We start from the raw sequence: 19,701 nt of genomic DNA, 5'->3' as shown, positions 1-19,701 counted from the left end.
AGTAATAGCTCCAAAGCATCAATGATAAGAAACATTATACTCCACTGAGAACCGTGACAATCAGCTTCAGATGACCCGATATGAGATATGTAGGTCTGAATTCAGGAGAAGAATTTTGTACCTACTCTGTAGGCTATGGAAACTTTAGATAAAGCGAGCTTATGTACAACAGGGGATAATGAAATTCCATAAAGGCAGATAAGGTCAGATGACTCACTGTGGGATATTATAGCAACATTACGATGATTTTTCGCTATGGTAAGATCTTACTATCCGCTCCATCTCCTTCATGCTGCTCTCAGTCAGTAGGCCCCTGCTCTGGCCCTGTTATCCCGGTGGTACGGGCCAAATCGTATTAAAATCCCCTCCCTCCCTCCATCCCTCCCTCCCGTGTCCCCTCCCCTCCCGCTCGTCTTTCAGACAGTCTGTTTTTGCTGCAGTGAACGGTAGCCGTGGAGAGCGAGCTAGAGAGAGATAGAGATACAAAGACAGAGTGAGAGAGTGAGCGGAGGGGGAAAAAGCAAGAAAAACAAGGAGTCGGGAGAAGGAACAAGGAGAGAGAAAAAAGTCGATAAAAGCAGATTGAAAGAAGGCTCTGAACAAGCGACTGCTGCGCATCAAAGGAGGGACCTTACTGGGGACCTTATTGGAGACCAGCATCAACAAAACCCGACTCCGGAGGCGGACTATACCGGTGTGTGAGCGTGTGGTTATTGCCGTGCAATGTTTCACAGTTTGTATTAATGTACAGGGTTAGGATGTAGCCTGTAGGGCGGACAGGAGACACCTGTCAGTGGTGACGCTTTTCCGTCTCCAGGAATGTGTCCGTGTGCGCACTGCGAGTCTCCCTTCTCTCTCTCTCTCTCTCTCTCTCTCTCTGTAATCCGTTATGCCTGCCCAGGGAGAGAAGTGTATAATCCCTGAGTGTTTCATAATTTACTCTAAATGTACGTTTTGTTGTCGGGCTGTCTGCGCTGTTCCCGACTCCTCTCCTCTCCTCCTTTTTTTTCTTTCCGCGCTCTTTTGCAGAAAAAAAGATCGTAACTCGCGGGGTGTGCAGCAGCCACCTCTCTCCAGCCTTTTCAAGAGTCTCCCAAATTCTCAAGAGCACCAGATTTTTCTGCAAGCGCGGGAGAAGGACTGGTTTTCCGACCTGAGAACCAGTCCTCTGGTGCTCTCGCGGTCCGTCGCAGCAATGCAGGTAGCCATGCGCGAGCTGTTGTTGTTTTCATTATTGTTGTTATTATTTTTATTGTCGTCATCTTTATTGGTTTCACTCTCCACGTTAAGCGTAAGCAAAGAACTTCTGTTCTTCGCGCTCAGTTTCCGCGTTATTTCCCATGGATACACTTGGTCCAGTTTTGTTTTCGCTTCTCGACATCACTCAACAGAAAGGGCTGGAGCAACAATAAACATAGACACCCCCCACCCCGTCTCTAGTCCCCAACATCCCTTTCCCATGACATGCCCCCCCTCCTCCACGTCCCCCCTCCGCTCCATTACTCCATCCCACCCCTTGTCCCCGCCCTAACCGCCCGCTCGTGCGTCCGTCCCGCAGCCAACGTTACAGCCCCGGTTCCCTCTCGGCGATGACAATGAGGGAGCCGTCCACAGATGGACCGAGGGCTCACCTCTGCGCAAGCTACTGCTATTTTAAGGAATCTGCGTGAGAGAAAGAGGAAGAGAAGGAGTGCGAGAGAGAGAGAGAGTGAGAGCGAGTGCCAGAGAAGCTATTAAGCACGACGGTCCGTCTCCGGTCTAGTGCAAAGCGCACCGTGTATTCTCAGCGGGCGGCAGGTGTATCTCTCCGCTGCTGCTGTGTCTTTCATTGTCTTTCCTCTTCTCCTTTTTTCTTTCACTGCCAATTGTGGGAATGTTGCTTAGCGTTATTTTTAATTAGAGTGAGTTAGTTGGAGCTCGAAAATGGCCCCAGAAACATTCGTTTTCCTTCTTTCCACATGCGCACAGCTTGTTAAAGTGGAATAAATTGACAGTAATATGAACACCACCCCCCACCACCCCCATTCGTCTCGTCTCCCCTCATTAACACTTAAACATCGCCACCATCTCCGTCTACTCCTCTGTTTGGCTCTATCACCGCCCACTCTCTCCTTACTCCCACCTCCCTCAATCAGTCGTCGGTATAGTATGACACAACCAGATCGATGAATACCCATGGAGCAACGCGTGAGTAACGGGTGGGCCAAGCGTTTATTCAGCTGCAGCCAACCAGTGGCAGGGGATGCAATTAGTGGCCAGTTGGCCTTGCCTGCTTGTTTTCTTTATCTCACCATTGCTTTCCCTGCAGGTGATACTCCAGAGCTCCTCTGCCCTCCTGAGGATTCAGTGAGACAGGCGGATCTGTGTGCCCGAACATGGCCTTCCCATCAGCCCCCTTTGCATTATGGAGTGTCAGCTTATTGACAGTACTCTTCACAGCTGCGGTTCACAGCAATACTAGCTTTGGTAAGCACATCTCTCTCCCTCTGTATCTGTCTGCCTCTTACTGTCTCTCCCTGGGCCCCTGACCTCCCTGACCCTCTCTCTCTGTCTCTTGTGGTGGCCCTTATCTGTTTACTTGAGGCTTTTTCGTTGTTTCCTGTATTATGACAAGGGAATCAGAGCAGCGTTAATAAGCACATGGGACACTCCCACCTCCCCAGACCCCAGTGGGATTTCTGCTGTTGTTTTTTAGGAATGTGTGTGACTCGCACGTGGGTGTAGGGCTCAGCAGTGCATTGCAGGTCCTTTGCCAGAGTAGCACACTGCCCAGTAACTTCCTCTTCTTTTTCTCTCTCAGTGACATCTTAAATTACTTGCATAAGGTCGCTTAAGATGCAAAAACACAGGCAAACACTCATCATTAGCAGTCTTGGATGTTTACCTGCTTAGCATCTCTCTGTCTTTCTCATGAGTATACACTTGGAGATAAAGAGCGATTGTCTTGTGCTTTCTCAGGTAGGGGCAAAGCAGCGTGCAAACTCTTATACAGACATATGACAGTCCTTATGGCTGAAGCTCAAACTGCGATGAGCTGGGTGCGGCTCAAAGCGGATGGTAAGAGAGGATTTGATGAGAGAAGCACTTTGTAATGATATCATCCTTGCTGTGAGTGGCGAGAATATACAGACCGATGTGCTTTCCAATTACATAACACTCAAGTGACTGACTGCTGGTAATACAACCTTTAGAGGACGAGTTTTGCCAGTGGTAAAATGGTGCGTCACCACTGGCCCTCAATCCACAGAAAATTGATTGACATAGGTAGAATCCTGTCGGCATGTTTCTCATTACACTTGGTATTTTTTTGCACAGAGTTTGACAAAGAACTGTAAGACAATATAGCAGGTAATAAGGCTCCTAATAGATGTTCCCTGATTTGCATTTCCAATATATATTCTCAGAGGCCCCTTGTATTCACTTATGCACACCCACACTATTTCACAAATCTGAATGCACCTGTGAATACACACTGCATGCATATGCATGGAGAAATACACAGTATACGCCCATAGATATGCACGCACACAGACTACATTTACTGTACTTTGAATTTGTTTATCCACATCAGCTGTTTTTATTTTCTGAATAAAATAGGTTGAAATAGGTATACTTGAGTTTCCGTGCATTTATGAATTCAATTTGGGGGAGCGAAGGATTGTCGGTGTGAGCTCACATTGGTCAGTGCGGTAGAAAGTGAGAAACAATATGGGTATGTCTAGAAGTTGGGATCAGGCCGCTGTAATACAAATGCAAATGGAAGCATGTCAAAACCTTTAGAGTTGCTGAAGATGAGAAATGCACAAACAATCACCTCAGACTGAGGCACTGATGATGAAACATCAATCTCCTGTCAGGATGCTGACCCCAACTGTGTAGTTCGTCATTGAAACCCAGGCGCTGGTTCGTTATTTGGGTCCGAAAATGATTTTGGCTCGCATTCACACGCATGTCACATTTGATTAAGGTGTGCCTGGAGGGAGGCCTGACCATGCGTGACCAATTCTTGCTTTGGTCTCACCTAAGTGCTGTTTTACATTATCATGTCAGTCAAGGAGAGTAATTAAGCCTGGGACGTCTGACAGCATTTAGGAGATGAGAAAACACGTCAAAGAGCACAGCTGAGAGATGGGAAGCAACCGTGGAGTGCTGAGTTAACAATTTTGGCATCCATGTCTTTTTGTCAGTAATATGTGTCATCAAATAATGATCAAGTACTTGTATTAATTCCACAGAAACCAAATTAATAATATCACTGCAGTGAAATCAGTCAGAATCACTTGTCAAAAATGTTTGAAAATATATTTTTTGCACCATATAGAAATGCATTAATCAGAAGAAGACCGGATACTTTTTTATCAGTAGTATTGAAATTTGTCTTAGTGGCCTTGATGCAAGAAATAATGAAAAGTTGTAGATTTTCCCACTGGCAAACAAGGAACCCAGCTTTTATTCAACACATACAACACCAAGGAACAATGCCAAAAAATTCAAGATACAGAAAAATAGATATATTCATGAATAAATCTTGTGTTTGCTGCTTTGTTCTTGACATTTGAGTAATGTGGTAAGCAATGGTGTTGCAGTTATAGAGGGAAATGTAGTGCATAAGCCGCAAAGCACCAGCCCATCACTCACATCCGCTCCGATCTGTCTGAATGTTGTGACACAGCAGCAGAGCTGTTAGTAGAAGGTGGAGTAGGGTGGGTCATGCCGTCATAATGGAGATCTCCATGCTAAGTGGCCTTGCAAGAGAAGGGTCTACTTAGCTTAAATAATTCAGTGTTATGTATCAGAGAGGAAAACGATTAGCTCAGCAAGTCAACGTTAAAGCAGATGAGCCATCAGAGTAGGACCGTCTATTATTGTTATACTCAGAGTCCACAGTGGATTAAAAATATGTTGACTGTTTGTCTCTTATCATCGGTCAGAGAGGTACAATTAAGAAAAAAGAAATACTTTCCCAGGACATATGGGGTTGATCATGTATTATGATAGCGTTCATGATAGTTTAAACTCTTGATCAATCCTGGACTTCCATTTGATGTATGTCAAAGTCATGGAAAGGACAGCACTAACTCTGCTCTGGATTTATCTGTGGCCAGGCATCCTTGGAGCATGTGAACGAATCAGGGAGACACTAATTGCATGCCATTTGACATATCCATTTCCACAGCTGGATGTGCAGCCATGCGCTGTAGATGGAAAGTGCCTCTCAGAAGGGCACAGATTAGGCATGCAATTGGCCGGCTGTGCCCTGGTTCTGTACCGCTGACCCAGTTGCCACAGGACTGCTGTGTAGTGTGAGGGTCCGTCTGCTGAAGCACTCGGTTGACAGCACGTAGAACAGTGTGCTGCGACCTCCAATCAACCACCTGGCCCTCAACGCTATGGCAGCCTGATGGCAGTCTGATCTCAGACTCCAGTAGAGTGTTTGCATTCATGGCAGGAAACATGCCTAATAGTTTATTTACTTCAGCGAGTTCTGCTAGTCAGAAACACTGAATGAATCCCGATGCTTCCAGCTGAGGCTAGTAATGGATAAGGATTAAAGGACGGGAGCAGTGTGGACCAGTTGTTAGTGTGGTAAGATTTATAGGCGGGAGGGCTCTGCGTGTGTGTGTCTCTGCCAGTGGTTCACTTTATACTGCTACAGAATGGGTTCCTTTCCCCCAGGAGCAGCTCTTTCTCATTGGCTAAAAGCCCACTTCCTGTGTGTGTTGCTGTTGTTTGGTGTTGACTTCCTGTGTGCCAAGATGGGGGAACATTTGGCTAATACACAGTACGGCTAGCACACAATAGCAGTAGGCGGTTTGGATGGGAGGCCTCTGCCTGTTAACAAGGCTGACTGATAAGCAGTGACTCATTAACAAGCCGAGGTACACAGAGCCTGGGGGAATTACCGCCTAGCCACTGTGACATTAATAAGAGGCCTAAGCTATTTTTCCATTTGGCTCCACTGGCATGGGGCTAAACCAGTGGTTTCCAATCTCAGTGCTGGCTATTTATTTCCTCCAGTGCTCTTCTATTACTTTCAGCCACTGGTTACCTGGTCTGATTGGAGTGTGGGCTGATCAGTATTGTCAATGTGGGCTGTAGCTAATGACATCTGCCGCTTCAATAGAAAAACCAGACAGCCCTCATTAGTTTTCTGCAGATTCATTCAGAAACATCTGGGGAGGAGCCCAATTAATTATTCTTATACTAATCATGCCAGTTAGTTAACAATTGTCTTTTAAGAGAAAAACGACAATGACATAATCTAGCACATATCCTAGATTTGAATCTGTGAAACTGAAGGAGATTGTGACACTACATGGATCCAATTAAGCATCTAAAATACACATGCTAAAACATGTAGTAAAGCTCCAGGAGACTGTCTGCTATCGGAATTTTAAATCTAAAGCCATATTACTTCTATTGTCTTGTGTGTTTATTCTTCTCTGATCCTTTAAGTGTTTTCTTGTCCAGATCAGTTTTCTGATTATAAATTGGATTCTGATTGGCTGGCATTAGTTTGAAACAGATTCACATCTGGCAGAAAACCAATTATTTCTCCTGTTCATCATGCCGATTAATTAGTGTGCTGTGGCTGATTGATTAAACTTCCAACAAAGCTCTAACCATGAGCACTAGAGCCCCCGGGAATGATTTGCATCACACATTGTACACATTGCTGTTTCTTCATGTTATGCTCATACATCTCTCGACATGCTGAAACATTACACATGCGTAAGCGGCAGGAAGAGAAGGTCACAGTTCAACGAGGCAAAAGTGTTGATAAGTCATTTGTAGCTAAATTAAGCAGAATTAAAATGCAGTGGCGCGCCAGTATCTTCGGATGTTAGAAGTATCAACTGCACCCAAACAAGACTCTATTAGACCTCATCAATCTGAAGCAGATCTCATCCACCCAGGCTCTCTCAGGCAAAGTGAGATTACATCAGAACAGATCAGTCTTGCATGCTGCCATCATAATAACAGCAAATGCCATTAAGAAACCAAAAGAAAGAAGTGCTCTTGAGATTTTGATGAGCGGCAACGCATTCGTCGCCCTCTCTGGTGCTTCGCAGAAGACACATCACCTTGCAGCAACTCAGGGTTGTGAAAAATAGGGGTCCCGCATTTACAGAGCAGCCAGCTTCAAAACCATCACCTCACAAACACACTACAGATTAAACAAACCTAACAACAACAACAACAGCGTCAGCCTTGAAATAAATTAATTTACCATGTTTCCACCAACAAGAGCCCGTATTGTGTTCAGCACTCATCTGGCTTTTCCTTTGATCAAGGCCCTCGCGCTCATTCCCCCATTCCTACCTGCCTGCTTTTCTCATGTTATCTGCTGAAATTCTCTGGCGGGTATTTTAATTGATTGCTGCAGGGGTGGAAATCACCAATGGTGTCATTAGCGCATGGGTGGTCAGACCAAGGGCTTCCTGGAAAGGTGTATCTGTTTGTTGAAGCACATCACTGTGCGGTGTGTAAACTCCAACTATGACCGTGTGCTGGAAGATTCGAGTGCATGGCTGTAAAGCGAAGCATTTGTATTGATTGACTCTGAGTGCTGAGGGTTCCCCCTGAGCGCAGGAGCTCCACCAATGAAAGAGCGGAGGTTGCTCTTATATATTGCCTCTTTTTAATGATGCCATCACTTCAGCTTGTGGTAGAGAGTGTGTCTGTGGGGGGATCTTATCACTGATACCACAACCATAAAGCCATTTCAATTCACCTGTGTGTTGTGTAGGGAACTCTACCTAGTTCTGCTGAGGATATCACTGTCCATTGACTGGATGGTGAGTCTTATTGAGCCTCTAATATAACTGTCAAATATAGAACCAGTTTAGGAAAAGGACTGTGAAGCAGTTCTCCAGATTAGTACTTAATGTAGTATAAAGTCTCACGAGAATAAGGAGAATAAATCTGATGTCTGACACTTTTTCTTTAGCGCTATTAAAGTGAATCAGCAGACAGAGTGACAAGGTCTTTGAATCTGTGTCCTTCATCAGCACATGCGGCAAAGTTTTTTTTAATAGCTTTACCATCGACTGGCTGATTATCAGTTCAACTGAGTGCCAGTTGGATCCTAAAATCGGATACAATTACTTTTTAGTGGTATATTATTGTGCCGGAGCAGAGTTGAATATTGCCTCCTATACACAGCATATTTATTTATTGTTTTAGTTGCAAGTTTATTGTTTACAGAGATATGTTTTCTGCATTGAAACTATTGGACAGTATCATTATTAAAGTTTTTGCATTGTAACACAGCCACTGCTCAGTGGAATTCATTTATGGTTCCACTGCACTGCTGCACTCCTTATGCCTCCCAATCATATTGTACCACCCTGCTTGAATGCTCATAGCTTCTATATATACTGCAGATCTGCTATTGAAATTAATTCTGTATTATTTAAATGCCCTTTGAATTAATGCACTACCTGGCATTTAGTGTATGTGTTTTCATCATTTATGGCTGCATTGTAATCGGATCAAATATTTTAATGCAGCCAATGCAAAGCGGGGGTGTCATTTGGGGAGGTTGCTTTGTCAACAAGAACAGCCATGACGGGCATAGGATCATTAGACATGATACTATAGAGCCTGGATTTACTTTTCATTGAAGTGGAAAAGGTCGTCTTTTACGAGTCTTTCCTGGAAGGCAACAAAAATGATGACGAGGGATTTTTACTGCAGTTTGCAACTACTGTAAAGGCTAGGGGAAAAAGGGGATAGGAGTGAGAAACTGATGGGATCTGAGTGTGGTGCTGTATTGTACCACTGTAGGTGTCTTTGGAGAGGCTCAAGGAACGGCAAACTCTGGAGAAGTTTAGACTTTTCTGCAGTGGTTGCAGGATGCGAATATACACTTTATTTACTCCTGGCTGAGGTTTGATCATCTCTGTGGGTGGTGTGGAGGACCTGATAGCGTTAAGATCGTGCCATGTATTTACTCTCTGTAAAGCCATGTTTTTTTCTGAGTTAAAGAGATCCAAAGAAATTGAATTTTAATACAAGGTGTAAATTATGCAAGAGTGCTAAATGTTTTAAAAGAAAGAGGAAGTAAATTGTCTTTTTGTTTAGTTTCCTCTGTGTTCATGCACCTCATTTCAAGTTCTTTTAAAGTGTTTTTGGTTTATTGTTATTGTTCTTCTCCTTCAATGTCACAACCTAGACAGGTACCCGCCTGATACAGTGAATATTTTCATTGTTGGAACATTTTCATTGTACACAGCGATATGACCTAAATTAGTATCATTACACTTTTATGAGATTTGCTGCTCCCGTCTATTCTTGTCTTAAGTGGAGGAACTGAAGTCATCACTTTAAAGGAAAAAAAAAAAAGCAGCAGTCTGCTGATGAGCATGAAAAAATCTTGTTTGCTTTATTCTGTCATCCTTGAGCTTTTAAAAAGTGCCACATCTATGTTTTCTATTAGGAACTCACGAAAGGAATATAATGCCTCGTTTTAAGCGGTAGATAAGGTCTTATGATCAGTGAGTCATTGTAATGCAAGTGCAGACTTTAAACTCACGGTGACCAGTCGAGAGGTCCAGGCTCGGCTTTTAATCTGGACCTGACCCTTTGCACCGATCAAGGTACGATGAACTCGTGATGAGTAGATGCGACTTTTGACGATGGGGCCATCGCCACACCGTGTAACTCAGCATTACTGTGCCGGTTGAAGACAAAAGCACCAAATAGGCATCTCTAATCTCCCTGCTGAATGAATCCGAAACAAAGAGAGGAGGAACGCAGACATAGAAGCTTGGACACACATGGGATAAGCTGATTACCCAGGAAAGGAGGGAGGGCGAGGGAGACAGAGGGAGAAAGACAGAGGCATTCACGTGAACAAGAGAAAACCATACAGTAAGGGTGCATGACGGCAGGGAAATGGAGGAGGAGGGGTTGGGAGGGAGGAGGAAAAAAAAGTGAGCGCACTCTAATGATGGGGTGAACAGACCGGAGAGAAAATGAAAAGAAACAGTGTAGGGAGCGAGGGAGGGAGAAAGAACTCACAAGAGAAAAAAAGGTGAACGCTTAAAAGGACGAGCCCTGGCGCGCTACACAGAGCATGCAATAGGAAAATGAAGGGAATGCATATTTGCCTCTGATATCCTTCTTAGCCATGCGACACAATCAAAAAACAGGACATTATGCTAATGCGAGACTGCTCAGCAATATAATTGCAACCTGACTCATTTCACCTGTCGCTATATATACAAACGGAATTACACCCAATCCAGGTGTACAGGCTAAATATACAGCTAATTAAAATTAATGAGATTTACTTAGAAAAGAATATGCTTCTTCTCTAAGCTGCTTATCCCTGCATGGGAATCGGCTACACACACTGACACACACACACACACTCACCTTTGCCAGTTCTCTAAGATACACACACTTCATTTTGATTCACTCTCCTTCACTTCGCTTTCTCACCCTCTGCTAGGCAGACTGTTAAGAAACCCCAGTATGCTAGCACGCACGCACGCACACACAAACACGCAGTCTATCTATCTGTCTTTCAGCCAGCTTTCCTCTCACGCAGACTTAAACATGCTCCTTGCTCAGTGAACATGAAGTTCTTGACTGTACGTTGCCATTCACACACATAGACATGAATAAACAACTGAGTTTCTGGAGAAAAAAAGTTGAGATTGTATTGAAAATGATTTGCAAGTCATTGTTTTTAGTTTTAGAAATTAGGTTGTGGACAGTTTCAGTGAGATTCTTAGATGACCAAGACACATCGCTCTAATCTCTTAAACCACTTTAGCTTAGCTTTTGGTGTTTTTGTTATGCAAACACAAATGCAACCTTCATGTATTCCTAACAGTGCTGTAGCGTGCTAGTGTTGCTCCTACATAATCATGTTAATGATGCTCCATGACCATCATTACAACTGACAAATTATGTATATAACTCAGGAACAAATATTAAATCACAACGCGTCCTGTAGTGGAAGACGTGTAGCACAATAAAGTCAATTTGAAGATGAGGGTCAAACACAGGATTTTACCCTCGAGAAACCCAAATTATATTAGACTTACATTATATTTTCATTTTTTATGCATTTTTCTTCTTTTGATAAAGTACCTACATGGCTAAGTTGAGGAAAAGATAGTAGTTTCTGTTAAAACAGAGCCTTTTGCAGTATTAACGCTGTATTAAAACTGTTTCTGATTGGCTTTCTGCCAGAAAGCCCTCTCTCATGTGCATGTCCTTCCCTGATGTGGGATAATATCGGATGATATCTGATTGTGCGAGTGACAAGATATCTGTGTAAACGAACTCTTGACCTAAAACGGGTTACATAAACATTAATGAAATCTGAACACTAGTCGTCAGCTCAACACTTTAAAGAAACATGATAAAGACAAGCGCATATGGTGATATTTACTTGTAATGTGATGGCCCAAGACACCAGCTCAAACCAATTATAAACAGGGTCTTAGAGGCAGCAATGCAAACCCACAAGCAGATGCTTGTGACCACACAAAAACACTTCCAGGAAAATGCACGTGTACATTTATGCATAAAGACATGAATAAGACACACACAAACATATATTCAAATGGAGCTTTGAAGGCACTCTGTTCTTTACTTAAACAAAAATACCCCTGTGAGCCAGGCTGTTGACTGCCAGATGAAAAATTGTGTTTAGCCGGGGAGCGCGCATACAGCATACATATATATACTCCCCGCACTGTGTTCCTCTTGTATACACACAGTGTAGGCATTTGATATGTAACAGTTCCCAAATTGCTTATGCATATGTTTTTTCCCCATAAGGTGTTGTCCAACTGGCAATTCTTCAATTCCGAGTGAGCAAAGTGCTGAGTAATTAAATGGCTCTTCAAGTCATCTCTGAAGTAGTGTTGTAGGAGGACACTGGGAAAATGACACAGAGCAAATTAATCACGCACTTTATTAACAGACTTAGGTTTCAGCGGAACATTGCTGTCTCCACCGCAGCGAGTTGCACCACTTGGCACACCCGACCCTGAGCACATTCACCCTAACACGTACAGTGGGTCACACATGCACTCACACACTCATCTGAGTGTTATGTGAGTAACACACACTTCCGTGCTCTCCTCTTCCTTCTGTCTCTATCTCTCTCTCCTTCTGTCAGAGCTTCATTTCTCAGCCTGGTGAGTACTTGAATGTCATTATGACTTTTGCTATCAAAAGCAAACAGCGGGGCAGGATTGAGGAGTGCATGCCAGACCTCCCGTTTTCCACGCTGAGAATGCCGCAGCATGTCGAGTGCTATTTTGATTGTTTCAGATTTTTTCCTGCTTCTGTGTGACAAAAGGATAGGCTTTTTTTTTTAAAGAACAGATTTATTGACCAAGCTCCTGCTGCGAGGCTCTACAACCCCACGCTGATGTATTTTCTGAATGGAAACCCCCATCTCTTTATATTTACAGTATGATCACTCTACCTTGGCCTGTGTGTCAATGAAGATGTCTTCATATCTACCGGCACATTCGATCCTATTTTTGTAGTGCATCGACAGACGGCAGAAGTGAATAATATAATTGAGCTAATGAGCTACACGCCCTTATCTGCTGTTCATTCACACGGGCAGCCCGAGGCGTGACGACTATCAGCCTCTTACACAAGCTACTGTATGTTTGATGAGTACCTTGAAGGGAGAATTTGATAATGCAGTCAAACTTCCTCAAGGCAAACTGTTTTGATGTGTGAACCAAAGAAGAAGGAGTTTATCCTCTGCTTTCCCCCCCCCTTATTCTCTTATTCTACAATGAATATTTAAATATTATTGTGATTTATTTATGGCGGCTCGGTGTTCAGCTTCACTGAGCTATTTTCAGGTTGATATCTTCACAGGCAGGAGGGTGGGGAGGTATATAGACTTCAGGGGTGGAAGTAACGAATTACAAATACTCACGTTACTGTAATTAAGTACATTTTTTGGGTACTTGTACTTTTACGAGTAATTTTTCAAGTGTGTAATTTTACTCATACTTGAGTACAACTTACACCATGTAATCTACTTCGCTACTTATAAAATCAAAAGTCACTACTGAGTACGCCCACAATTTGAATTAATATTCAAACCTTTCGTCTGCATTTTTGCAGCCAATAAGGCCGTGCAATCGAGACCGCGCCAATTTAAGACGTAAGCAAAGAATAAACTCCGCTGCAGCAGCAGGCACAGGTGTCTGGAGGTGCTAAATGGTGGAGTATAAACTACTTTATAGACGAAAGATTTGGAGACAAAGAAGCCAAAATGGAGACAGAGGACAACACTGTCAACCATGAAAACGACGTAGAAAAGACGGAGGACGCGTGCCTGTGGCCATACCTGGAGGAATTTTTCGTGTACAGAGGAAGAAAAGGAGACAGCGTCCAGATGCAGTGCAAACTTTGTTTGACCTCTACAGTCATTTCAGCTTACAAGACTTCAGCATCTAATCTAAAAAAACACATTGAGGTAAGAGGTTTTACAACTATACATGTATGATATTGCTTTCTTATTTTTCATGTGTGTTAAGGTTACTAGTTTGGCTAAGATATTGTCACCGCCATTGGTTAGCCTGATATTAAAATAAGACGGAGCTAGCTAATGTGCGTGTGTGCATGCATAATTGAGCTACAATTCGTAGGAATGTTTTAGCTTATTATTTGGATAACCACCGTCATTACAATAAATTAAACTTGTAGTCATTTAAAACTCACAGGCCTACAATCAGCTGGCCTATTTAAAAAAACAAACAAACAAAAAAACAAACAAACTTGAACACAGTGCTGAGCTGCATCTCAAATTAATCTTCCAGCTCTCAGCTGACATGTACCAGAGCCCGATTGATGGATCAGTATCATTGGCCTGATATAGGTCTATCATAGTGACATGGCTCTTAATCAGTAGGGTTATATGTTTCCCAATATGATATCTTTTTTTAAAGAACATAATGTGGATTGGTTTTATTTGTTAGCTGTATGGGCAGCATTTTTGTGTATGTGATCCCTTTTCTTAAATTAGATTTGCTAGATACACATATTTTGCTCTCTTAGTATTTTTAGGACCTGACTAATACTGAAAACTTTAGGGTGATACTGATAAAAAGGAGTTAAAAATTTAGATACTGATACATTGGTCGATACTCTTTTTACAGATAGTATACATATTACAGAACTTAGAATGTATACAGAAATTCATGTTTTTTGCAATGATCGTTCAAAATTGGTTTACACTTGTGAATAAATACAGCAATATATCTGCAAAATTTGACCAATTCACCACTCTTTTATACTATGCTCAACAATCAAAGATTAGCTCAAGTCTAGTTGAATAATGTTTTAAAAATGTGTTTTCTTTTAGTGTTAATCACAGTGATGTTATGAAGTAATGTATGAACCTGACGTATGATAATATTTATCTCTACAGAGGAAACATCCATCGAAGACTGAGCAGTACAATATCACTGTGGCATCAACATCTCGACAGCGAAAGACCACAGCCACACCAAACAAGCTCTCAGCAAATACACAAGCCAAGTTACCAGACCTGATGTTGAGAGCTGCAAACAAACATGTTCCACAAGCAACTGTTGACAAGCTTGTCATCAATTTCATATGTGAGGGTCTACAGCCATTTGCAGTGGTAGAACAGCCATCTTTCAAAGAATTGGTTACCACATTACAACCTCAAGCCAAAGTCATCTCCAGACCCACTGTCCGTGCCAGAATCTGTGAAGCTGCTGATCACATGAAGATGACTTTGGTTGCAGCATTGGATAAAGTCAAATTTGTTGCTACCACTACTGATTGTTGGTCAGCTCATCAGAAAAGTTACCTTGGAGTCACATGCCATTGGATAGAGGAAGCGTCCCTGGAAAGAAGATCTGCAGCACTAGCATGCAAAAGATTGAGAGGGTCTCACACATTTGACATGCTTGCTGGTGCGCTTGATGATATCCATTGCCAATACAAGATTAGAGGCAAAGTTGTAAGAACCACAACTGATAGTGGATCCAACTTTGTCAAGGCCTTCCACATGTTTGGGGCACAAAATGATGCAGATGAAGCTGAAGATGAAGCAGACCCAGAAACTCTTGACCTGACTGACCATATTGACTACCATGAGGCAAGTGCAATTCTTGATGAAGACTCTGGTTTGGAGTATCAACTTCCGCCTCATCAGCGATGTGCATGTCACCTGCTAAACCTTGTGGCAACAACTGATGCTGCCCTAGCAGAGAGCATGAATGAAACCTACAAGAGGCTCTCCCGTGCAACCTTTGCAAAATGCCAGGCCATTTGGAACAAAACTGGCCGATCTCATTTGGCTAATGAAGTGGTAGAGGACAAGTGTGAGCTACAGATCATTCGTCCCAATGCAACACGATGGAATTCAACCTACCTTGCCATTGAAAGGATAATACGCATCATTGATGAGAAGGGGGAAGATGCCATCAGGAGCATTTGTGAGGAGTTCAAGGTGAAAATGTGAGTAAAATTGGACACCTACCAATATGGTTGCAAATTTTGTGAATTTTCCTTAATGTATGGTTAAAAACGTGAGCAGACTCTTAATATTAAATCAGAAGATCCCTATTATAGTCATGGTGGGTTTTGTTGTTGTGTCTTACAGGTTGAGTCCTGCAGAAGTTGCATTCCTAAGGGAGTACTGTACCACCATGAAGCCACTGGTGAAAGCTTCAAACATCCTTCAGTCTGAGTCCACTTCCTTTATGGGATGGCTCCTGCCAGTAATCCAACAACTACTGTCCAAACTTAGCAGGCTGGAGACATCAAGCAAGACATGCGTGCCACTCATCAGAGCCCTGCAAAATGGCCTTCAAAAGCGTTTTGGAGCGATGATGGAGGATCCAGAGTTGGCTGCAGCTGCAGTCCTCTTACCCAAGTTCAAGACTTCCTGGACTGACAGAGCAGATGTAATAGAGGCTGGTAAGGATTCATGTGATCCCATTTTTGTGTATTTTTACATTTGAACACATGCTTAAGTGAGTATTTCACCTAATACATTGTAAGTTATTGATGGTCTGTCCTGAATACTAAACAATCCTTTTTGAGAATTTGCCGATTTTAAATTTGTGTTCAGGAATAATCACTGAAATTTAAATAACAAAATTGTGTTATCTACTTGCAATTACAGCCTTGACATACATCAAACAACATCTTGAAACGACAGAGCATGAGAGTGAGGATCAGCAAAGAGAGTCATCTGATGAAGATGAATTCTTCTCCAGACCGATCTCCAGAAGGCTGCAAAGTGCAGTTGAGCTTGATGGTTATCTTGCTTGTGCCACAGACACCATGGAGCTGCTGCACTCCTTCTCAGCCATCAAAAACCTCTCTCTTAAACTGAACACAGCTCTGCCTGCTTCTGCTGCGTGTGAACGACTTTTTAGCTGTGCTGGTCTACTCTTCACTGCCAAACGAAGTCGGATTGCCTCTGTTAATTTAGAAAACCAGCTCTTGCTGAAACTGAACAAAAGGTTCAGAAAGTAAAGTGTGAAAGAAATGCTAAGAGTTTAAGACACTTACCTGCCTGTTGTTCAGTGTATGGGGAAAAGTTTAAATGGTTCTACGCATGTTCAGAAACATTTTTGTCATTGTTTTAACAAACAAAATTCCTCCTTTTATATCTACATTTATTTACAAAACAAGTTACCTTTCTATACCTTGTTCATCTGAAAAATGTGCTTTGAACATAAATATTTATACTGGTGAATCGAGTTGAATGCCTGCTATTGACAACAGAATAAAACATCAGTCTGTTAAAAAGTAATTAATACTCTGAGTAGTTTTTGAGAACAGTACTTTGTACTTTTACTCAAGTATTTTTTTAACACCAGTACTTTTACTTGTAATTGAGTACAATTTAACCAGTGTAACAGTACTTGTACTTGAGTACAAATTTTGAGTACTCTTTCCACCTCTGATAGACTTGTACATGGGAGGTGTCATGCTTGAGTTTGTGACAGCGCTCAGCAGCGTGCCTCCGAGAGCATCTTTTTGTTGTTGTTTGAAGAGTTTGGTGACATTTTCTGGCTCTTCCCCTCAGGGCTGTAAGATTCACAGCTGGCCTGGTTTCATCAACCACCCAGTGCATTTTACTCAGGACGTCATAGGGTCAGCTGCCAGAGGAAGGGTGGCTACATGTTGGCTTTTCTTCATGCTGCTGTGTATTGCAAGTCTGTGGAATCAGCTGCCATTCAATAGTGTTAAACCACTCCAAGCCCTCATGCAATTGAAGGCATTTTAAGAATATATCTCAAAAGTTTCAATATCCTTTGCGTAATTATTATTTTTGTGTGTGTAGCTTAGAAAAATGCTTCTATCTGGACATAAGTTTACCATTTAATCTAATATAAGATACAGTATCTTGGTTAGAAATATTAATGCTAGTATTTTATTTGCTTGTGAGGCCTGTTATTATGTTTTTATTCCCCTTGGGCATTCAGTTTTTATCATTTATGTTAAGCACATTGAGTTTATGTGTAATGTGTAATCGCCATTGTCAGTTTTACTGTATACTTTACATTCAAGGCCATTTTGTGAGTTTGCATTGTATCAGGCTGGACGTGTTCATTTAAGAAGTTTTCAAAGTTTGAAGGCTAAACTTTCAACAACCAACTACCTTTATTAGACTTCTCATAATAGTCGCTGCTGGTGCAGTGACACACCAGGTTAATGCAGTCGTGAGATGAACTTGACAGATATGGAATCTGAAAGGATTGCTTTGCAATGAAGTTTAAGTTTTTAATATTTAGGGTTAATGTGGTAAATTTAAGCAAGTTGTTTTTGGTGCCTAAGACCTAACCAGCAAGTGAACGATTAAAATAAACTAAAAATCTGTAAGATATCAAATGGGACATAAATCATTGTATCCTCCATCCCTACAACATGCAAATGTGGACTTTGTTGCTCTGCAAAAGAAGACTGATCACTCTGTGACAGGTAATACCACAACCAATGTGTCAGTGCTCAAGCGCTAAAGGATAGGTATCAATGTAGTCGAGCTCCATAGAAATGAGTTCAAGTTAAAAGACAAAAACCCCTAAATTGTAAACCTTGGGTCTGATACTTATATAGAGTACTGTAATGTTGGCTGGTAATAATTAACCTGTCATTTTTAAATAGTGACATAATACAAATATTGATTTATTTTATAAATAATTTAAATGGTGATTCACACAAAATTCTGTTGTGGATACAAATTTTGGTGAACGTTATGGGTGCCGCATGTTGAACGTGACACATGAAAGAAACACAAACTTAGAATGTAACATTGCATTTGCAGGAGGATGATGAGATGAAGATCATTTATATGAAAATCAAAAGAATTGGGATTTATAACCAATCTTTTTTAAAAAACACGTTCATGCAATGCTTCGTTCAGATTGGCCCACCCGTTAAAGGTACGTGCAGACATAGATACATACAGGTGCTACCATCTGAATAATATTATTTGAAACCCTGGCATGAGAATTGACTGGAAATCCACAGCCTGCCAGGCTTTGCTTAACTAATTGCAGTGTCCAAAGTACATAAACAGGAAATCATTCTGCAACTTTGATAATCGTGTAACAATTTAAGTAAAAATTTGCTGCTTTCTGTCCTATGAGATGACGTGTTTGGAGTGCTGAATTCACCAAAAGAAGCATTTTAATAAAAAAATTTTAAATAGTAAAAGATATTTTCACAATCCAGAATAAATAATCATTTCTTTTAACCTTAAACAATTATTTACTGTCTTTTGCTATTACTGTTTTGCATTTTACCAGGTCAAAACTAAAAACTTGATTATGTTTTTGCTTTCAAGTGTCACATCAAGTCAAATCAAACGTCCTCATTTTTTATTTTTAGGGCTTGTGTCAAACTAAACTTTCACACTTTGCTCTGAGTGAGAAAACACATTTCAGATCTCAGCCCTGACTAAGAAAACACTAAGTGAAATGTCACATACTGAAGCCCCACTGTAATAATGTGGCCTGGAAATATGGCCTTGGTAAAAATCACATAACTCCTGCAGCATCTGCTCAGGCATTGCGTTTGGTTCTGGTTTAGAGTATCGGCTAAATTGCGGACATGTTAAGATGTGAAGTAATTACAAAAATTCAATCATTTTCACTGGCAGTTTCAGATTAGCCTCAGCCAGTATGCCGTAAATTGACTGGCACATATCCTCTAAACAATAGATATCCCGCACTGCATGCATATACATGCAAATAGGAGTTGTTTCAGGGGGCACATGCTAGCACAGTGAATTGAGAACCGAATGAAGGATCCGGCGATCTTGGTGTCTTGATTAATTGTCTTTCAAGTACTGCTATCAAATTTACTGTCAGAGTTGAATCTCTTAACTCCCTCCAATCAACTGATATTGCACTGTTTGAAATGAAAAATGAAAGCTCCACCTGAATCAAATCTGACATCTTCAATTTGAAGGGGAAAAAAAAACACCTGATAAAGGAGCACATTTTGTGAGCCACTCTCAAACATTTACAGGAGCACTTTACTCTGGGACTTTATTCTGTTACACATACAAATGCCAACAAAACAAAACTATATTAGCTATTCACAAATATCCCATTAATTTTTGTTATTAGTTTCTTATTGTATAGGGCAGGGGTCGGCAACCTGCAGCTCTGGAGCCGCATGCGGCTTCTTTGTCCTTATAGTGCGGCTCCG

At 41.8% G+C, this 19,701-nt stretch overlaps 2 protein-coding genes across 6 annotated transcripts in view; both read left to right on the top strand.

The window, feature by feature from the left end:
• Positions 1–412: 412 nt before the first annotated feature.
• cadm3 (cell adhesion molecule 3) overlaps positions 413–19,701 on the top strand; it is a 113,957-nt gene continuing 94,668 nt past the window's right edge. For 4 of the 5 annotated variants that reach the window (XM_080861480.1, XM_080861478.1, XM_080861477.1 and 1 more), the window contains exons 1-2: positions 413–694; positions 2,309–2,466. In XM_080861480.1, coding sequence (XP_080717606.1) covers positions 2,376–2,466 — 91 coding nt within the window. In that variant the 5' untranslated portion in view covers positions 413–694; positions 2,309–2,375. The remainder of the gene's footprint in view (positions 695–2,308; positions 2,467–19,701) is intronic. The other variant, XM_080861479.1, reaches the window with a different exon arrangement.
• LOC308383452 (E3 SUMO-protein ligase ZBED1-like) lies at positions 13,168–16,937 on the top strand. Its single transcript, XM_080861413.1, has 4 exons — positions 13,168–13,474; positions 14,429–15,489; positions 15,635–15,951; positions 16,160–16,937. The coding sequence occupies exons 1-4, from the start codon at positions 13,271–13,273 to the stop codon at positions 16,513–16,515; spliced, it is 1,938 nt and encodes a 645-aa protein (XP_080717539.1). The 5' UTR covers positions 13,168–13,270; the 3' UTR covers positions 16,516–16,937.

The sequence above is a fragment of the Rhamphochromis sp. 'chilingali' genome (assembly GCF_963969265.1).
Source record: "Rhamphochromis sp. 'chilingali' genome assembly, chromosome: 16".
NCBI lineage: Eukaryota > Metazoa > Chordata > Actinopteri > Cichliformes > Cichlidae > Rhamphochromis > Rhamphochromis sp. 'chilingali'.
Note: the sequence above shows the minus strand (reverse complement) of the source record. Positions and strands in the feature narration are given on the sequence as shown.